The sequence below is a fragment of the Dromaius novaehollandiae genome, chromosome 2 (genome assembly GCF_036370855.1).
Source record: "Dromaius novaehollandiae isolate bDroNov1 chromosome 2, bDroNov1.hap1, whole genome shotgun sequence".
NCBI classification, from domain to species: domain Eukaryota; kingdom Metazoa; phylum Chordata; class Aves; order Casuariiformes; family Dromaiidae; genus Dromaius; species Dromaius novaehollandiae.
Window position 1 is genome coordinate 62,277,171 of NC_088099.1, and position 6,499 is coordinate 62,283,669.

General features: G+C 48.4%; 1 protein-coding gene across 2 annotated transcripts; it reads left to right on the top strand.

Moving 5' to 3' along the window:
• Positions 1–75: 75 nt before the first annotated feature.
• On the top strand, positions 76–5,702 carry IGFBP1 (insulin like growth factor binding protein 1). 2 transcript variants are annotated; one of them, XM_026123568.2, is made up of 4 exons: positions 76–471; positions 1,616–1,794; positions 3,490–3,618; positions 4,776–5,702. In XM_026123568.2, exons 1-4 carry the CDS (start codon positions 132–134, stop codon positions 4,905–4,907), a joined length of 780 nt encoding a protein of 259 aa, XP_025979353.2. In that variant the 5' UTR covers positions 76–131; the 3' UTR covers positions 4,908–5,702. The 2 variants fall into 2 exon arrangements, with proteins under 2 accessions (XP_025979353.2, XP_025979354.2); XM_026123569.2 differs by lacking the exon at positions 3,490–3,618.
• Positions 5,703–6,499: the final 797 nt, after the last annotated feature.

The following is a 6,499-nucleotide window of genomic DNA, read 5'->3' on the forward strand; positions in this document are numbered from 1 at the left end:
AACTCGAGGTTAAAGATTAATAGCTGGGCACAGCACTGTATAAATGGCCCCAGGGAGCCGGATGCGTGCGATGTGCCCGCCGCTGCTCCGCGCACCAGCTGCCCTCCGCCTGGTCCTCACTCACCCCTGCAATGAGCGTCACGCGGTCTCTGCTGCCCTGGCTGCTGCTGCTGCTGCTTGGGCCTGGCCCAGCCAGTGCGGTGGGCCTGCCGCCGGCCCGCTGTGCCCCCTGCACTGCGGAGAAGCTGGCTCTGTGCCCGCCGGTGGCAGCTGGCTGCCCCGAGACGGCGCGGCAGCCCGGCTGCGGCTGCTGCCAGACCTGCGCCCTGGGCCCGGGGCAGCCCTGTGGGGTGTACACCGCCCGCTGCGCCCACGGCCTCCGCTGCCGCGTCCTGCCGGAGCAGCCAGGCCCGCTGCGCGCCCTGCTGCGGGGCCAGGGTGCCTGCCTGCCCCCCGCCGCCGAGCCCACAGGTAGGGCACCGCGGCCTGAGTGAGCCGCCCGGGAGGACTGGGTGAGGCCGCAGCAGGGCCGCTGGGATGCTCGGTTTTCGTTAGTGGCACGCAGTCACTGGAGCAGGGCGAGTGCTTTGCATCATTACTGCTATGGTCACATACTGGTGGTTAAAGTAGATCAGTCATATAGCATTACAAAATTAATCTTGGTTGGCTCGAAACTGCAGTTGCCATTGGCGGTAGAAGTGGAGTTGTTCTTGTCTGGGGGGGTGGTGGGGGGAGCAGTCACTGAACTCAGTGTTTAGGCCTTCTTCAGTTAAAACGGTCCAGTATTTGACATTATTCTTTCTCCGCTTTTATTCTTTTTTTCTTTCCCTCCTCAATCTTCCTCCTCAATTTTTTTCCAGCACATCACCTCAGGGAGGAAAAAAAAAAAAAAAGAAAAGTGCTGACCCTTGGCTGGCTGTTTGCGGTCTTAATCCAGCAAGTTATTTAAGCCTGTGTCAAAGTCTGCCCCCATGGGGTGTCCCCCCGACTAAGAGCTTCTGCTGCCTCCCACGGGAGCATTTGCACACTCCAAGTGGGGTGCAGGCTGATGGCCCCGCTTGCTCAGGTCCACACAGCTTCTCTTAGTCCCTGGGTATCTGCCCCTCGGCGGTCCAGCGGGATCTGCTGCTGCCCCTTGCTACATGTGAGCCAAGCCACAGCACAAGTTAAAGGATGCTGTGGCATGGGGACTGCAGCAATTCCTTTCCCAAATGGAAACCAAAACACATCATTCTGATAAAAATCCAGATGCGTCACAAGTCTGATTCCAGTCTTTCCTCATTTAGCAGAGTGTCTTCTACCTGCTATAGCCAAGTAAGACCTTTCATCTCCAGCAGACTGGTTTCAGCTTCCTCTTTGGTATTCGAATGATTCCAGAGGGTAATAAAATAACCAGCTTACTAGAGAACAGGGGATGTGTCCTCACGTGAATGTATTACAGAACTTTAATTTGATATGCTGCCCATGTAAAGTATTACTCTTGCAAGAGCTGCTAAAGTTGATCTTAGACATAACATTATTTTTTATCATTTTTTCCTTTTTTCTTCTTTTTTCCTTGGAGAAGTAAAGGCACAAGCTCACTGAACATTTCCATCTTGCTGTCCTTCCTTTCCAGACTCTGTAGAACCTGAAGATATGACTTTAGAAAGCATGGAAATGACCCAGGATCAGCTGCTGAACTATCAGCTGATGTTTCCCATCGGCCAGGACAGATCCATCCCCTGGAATGCCATCACTGCATATGAAAACATGAAAGCAAAGAGAATAGCTGAACTCAAGAAATGGAGAGAGCAGGTGGGTTTTCTTGCAAGCCTTTCAAACAGCATTTCAGTAGATGCTATTGATTTAAAATACTGAATGAAAATGTGCATGAAATTCTATCAGCAGCCCCGAGATGTCAATATTTTGGGTAGCCAGCAAATAGACATCTTCTTTTGGGATACCTCGATCAGATGCCTAGGGAACAGGCAAAATGGAAGTGGCTGTAAAAGCAGTTGTGCATCAGTTAGGAAGTTATAGGAACTCCTTGCAGAGGCTGAATCTTGCTGTGCAGTTGACACCAGATTATAACACGGGTCCGTAAATTCCAGAAATCTGTATTACAATCTTGGACATCTTTAGTGTTTTAATTAAAAAAATACAAGGCATTTATGCCTTGTCCCACGCTCAGGGAAACGAACAGGCTTCCCTGCACGCAGACGATGATGCACTCTAATCCAAACTACAACAGCGTGCTTGTTTCTGATCACAGTGCAGCACTAGTGAGTAAGCCTATGTGAAAAGACGGAAAACTCAGCAATTAAAATGAGCTTCTACCTTCCACCCTGCGAAGCTGCAGTGGGTACGTGGGGTGAGGGGAGTGTGCAAGCAGGGCCCAGCTCCACTTGAGGGCACCAGAGAACCAGAGTTAGACCCCTTCCAGCCATCCCGTACAACCATGTGTCACGGCTCTGAGTTAGCACTAGACAGGACAGAAGCCCAGCTTTGTATGGCCACAGTCAAATTGCAAAAAAAAAAAAAAAAAAAAAAAAAAAAGAAAAAAAAGAAAAAAAAAAAGAAAAAAAGACTAGGAAGCCTGCCGACATTCAGGACAGACCTTAAGCACCGACTCAGTTTTTAGCTGTTAGATATAAGCCTTGTTAGCTCCGATTCTGATTTTTAAGGCTTCTGCTTTTCTGAACCAGAACCACGGATAAACCCACTGGCTTGAATGCAATTGCTTATGGGAGGGCCTGACATGGGGAGGTCTTGCAAAATCAGAGGGCAAGATAATTTTCATTCCAAAGCAAAAATATTTGTAAAGTCAGTTCCACTCTCCTTTCACTCATTTAAACATGTCAGATGCTGCTAATATACGGCAGTTATGGCTTTAAAAGTGCCAAGAAGCGAGCAAGCACATAGGGGAAATAGCGCACATTGCAAGCAGTTCTTCGTTCCTCGGTCTAGGCAATGTGGATTTGGGTCTGCAAGCCGCGGAGTCATGCCCCATTCTGTTTTCGCGAGAGCCATGTCCTGCACAAAAGATAACAAACATTCAGATGTTTGCTCTTGCACCGGCTATATATGTCTTGCACCTATTCTCCATACGTCAACAGAACACAGGGCCATGGCAACCCGGCGGACGTGGCCGGCCTCACGTACACCAGCCTCCCGACGTGCACCTCCCCATAATAGGAGAGATTGTACCCTCCGAGCGCTAATGTGTTTACTTAGCACAGGTTAAATTTCCTTGTGTGGGAATTTAAGGACTTAAATCCTCACGTTTCTGCGGGCAGAAAATACCGCAAAGAATAAAAACAAAGGCCTAAATGCAATGCCAGAGTTTCCCAGCTGTGCTCCTCTTGAAACGAGTAGAAACTACATGCAAAGCAGCCCAGTGCAGATTTTATGACTAATAGGTATTTTCAGCTTTCAGCTGACTTCATATCGGTCACGTTCTCTTTGCCTGGTTATTTCTGTATTGACCACCTGTGTATTGTATTGCTCCAGGGACCTTGCCAGAAGGAGCTCTACCGAGCCCTGTATAAATTGGCCAAAGCTCAGCAGAGGAGTGGAGGGGAGATTTACAAATTCTATTTGCCCAACTGCAACAAGAATGGCTTTTACCACAGCAAACAGGTACATGCCCTCTCCCACCTGCCCACACCAGCGGTGCCCCCGCTCTGCCCCAGCCGCCCTTCCGCGACTCGCGGCTCCCGAGCGCGCGAGCTCGCAGCTGCTGTGAAAGCAGTTTGTGCAAACAGGGATACTCAGCGGTGGAAGCAGATGGTTTGTCCTTCGTCTCTTAAAAGTGAGCCACACGGCCTGGGCTGGCAGAAACGGAGGCAGGAGGCTTTTTCATGCACAGAACAGGTGCACACGAGGGCTCCTCCAAAAGAGTTTAACCCTGTGTGTTCCTGGGCCAAGTCAAGCTCCGTGTACCTATTTCATTAGCATAGTCCCTGTCACTGTTCACTCGTAATATCTGCCACACTGCCTGCAAAGTACCCTGAATATACAATAGCACTGTGGAGAGCTGACGCTCTCAGCTCCCAAGGTAAAACACATTGGCAGCAGCAAAGCTCTCTGGAGCAAGCTCAGACTTCTGGAAGCACAGCAAAAATCCTGCTTTATGCTGCCTGTGGATTATATTGCCGATAACACCACTCATTGGCATTACAGCCTCTAACGAAGCCATTTCGAGTCACACTGAGAGCAATCTGCAAACTCAGTGACAGCTCCAAACCTCAGCCCACACCCTTACACCGCAGGCCAGGCATGCAATTTTAGCTGGTCTGCAGACGCGCGTGTTACCCTGCCTCCTTCGGGCTGGACAGGCCACCACCATGTTACGCACAAACACTGCGGCTGGCGATCGAATCAGGCACATACAGAAATCGCTTTAACTCCCTCTCCCCAAAAGAGCCGTATTTCCCCCCACGAAACCCGACCCCGAAATCATTGCTTCCGCAGCGCTAGCCTGTATATTCTGCCTTCCCTCGGTGGAAAATATTGCTGTTTTATACTACCGTTTATTAAGGAATGAGCAAACTGTTTTAAACCTGAAGTTGCTCCTGCGAGAGGGAGTTCAGCTGGGGTCAAGGCTCCCTAACCAAGCATGCTGGTTAGAGGTTTTGTCAGAATACAGAGCGTTGCGCTCAAAAGAGGTCTGCACGTGGCAGTTCCCCACTTTCTAATCCTAATTCTGTCCAAACATACCTGTAGTGTTTCATAGTTGATATTCTGCTGTCAGTTGCTTATTCTGGGTTTTTCTTTGGTTTCCCTCATCATTCTAGTGCGAAACGTCACTGGATGGAGAGTCTGCTGGATGCTGGTGTGTCTATCCAGTGAATGGAAAGAGAATTCCTGGGTCTCCGGAGTTGAAAGGAGATGCCGAATGCCAACAGTACCTCAGTTCACAAGAATAAAACTGAACACTTTCACTCACACCACGCTTTCTATAGGGCCTGATCGGGCTGTCGGTTAGGAGCCGTTTCAGGAAGGTAGGTATGTGCATCTGACTTCCAGCATAGGAATAACCCCATAAAGTAGCTTTTCTACTGCACTGGGATTACTCAGCTGCTCGAGTGACAGTCAGATATGAGCAACTGCAAGATCGAGTCCTACAGTCTTGTACATTATGTTTGTATAATATAGATACCCTCGTATGTAAAGCTGTTGAATTATTTATTTCACAGTAAGTGTATTTTTGTCTGTGTGTTGTTACTAATTTATATCCTCAAACACTTCATAACTTTATATGTAAATACTTAATATTATTGCTCTTAAATGTATGCATCCTATGTTGGAGGATTGTTGCTACTTAAAACTTCAAATGGCATAACTCTATTGGGAGAAATGGCTTGTAAACTTGCATTTTTGTACTATGTATTTATAGACATAAAACTGAATTTGAAAAAATAACTTTCAGTAGAGAACATGCTTAGGAACTTATTTAAAACCTGTGTTGTTTATATATCATGTTGCTTTTGCACCTCTGTTTCTATGTCAAACTGTTTCTTAAAAAGGAAAGTCTAAACCTGGATTATATACGGAAGCACCTAACGGGACAATATTTGTTTCTATTTTCCAAACATATGCACTGGCTATATGGTAAAACACAGCAGGATATTCTCTGCGACCTTTGACAGGTGTAAATTGTTCACATATTGACATTGTCATGTTATTTAAGATGCGCTATTAAAGAATTTCCTCTACACCGACCTGCTCTCTGCGCTATTAAAGAATTTCCTCTGCACCGACCTGCTCTCTTGCTTTCCGCAAGTTACTCTAGGGCCATGTGAAATTGCACTTAGATCCAGCTCCTTGGCGGTGGGAGCAGAAGCGGAACAGCTCCGACCTCAGCGGGACTTCGTAGCGGGGGGTGGGAGGGGGAGGAAAATATGCCTCCTCGTATAACTCTGCCTCCTCAGCTCCATTTTTCCCACTGAGTTTTCTGCCTTTTTTTTTTTTTGGTTTTCCCCATACACACACACTTTCCCTCCTCCTGGCCTTTTCAATCCCTGTTTTGCTCTGGAAGCCTTGGCCCTGGGCGAAGAAGTAGCCTGTGAGGGAAGTTACTGAAAGGTTTCCTGGATAGGAAAGCTGGACGCCTTCCTCCACTCAGAAGCCCAGCGCGGCAGCTGAGTGTGTCTGAAAGATTAACACAGAGCCTGACAAGTGCTAGGAAGAAACAATTCCTGCGCAGAAAGTCAGAAGTTATGAAAGGGAGGTTGGTGGGAACACCCCAGCTTTACTCTTTTTACTGAAAGCAGAGAAGAGGCTCCTCTTGGCTTGGGAACTTGGAATTAGCCCCTGTCCTGTCCCCTTCCGCTTCTTCCTTCTCCTTGGTTAGTGGTTTCAGAGAAAGAAGGAGAAGGTGGTTGCTTGCCTTGCCGGCTTCAAGTTGCTTTTACCTCTGGAGAAGCTGAGGTGGGAGCTGGCAGGGCTTGGCAGTGGACACGGGCTGCGCCAGCCCTGCCAGAGAAAGCGGCTGGGGAGCAGAGGATAACCTTGTCTC

What these genes read in the sequence shown, in the direction of transcription:
- IGFBP1 (XM_026123568.2), top strand. Translation starts at nt 132, where the DNA reads ATGAGCGTCACGCGGTCTCTGCTGCCCTGGCTGCTGCTGCTGCTGCTT. An exon ending in CCCCGCCGCCGAGCCCACAG is followed by an intron (nt 472 to 1,615) that starts GTAGGGCACCGC and finishes CTTCCTTTCCAG; the next exon opens with ACTCTGTAGAACCTGAAGAT. An exon ending in TCAAGAAATGGAGAGAGCAG is followed by an intron (nt 1,795 to 3,489) that starts GTGGGTTTTCTT and finishes GTATTGCTCCAG; the next exon opens with GGACCTTGCCAGAAGGAGCT.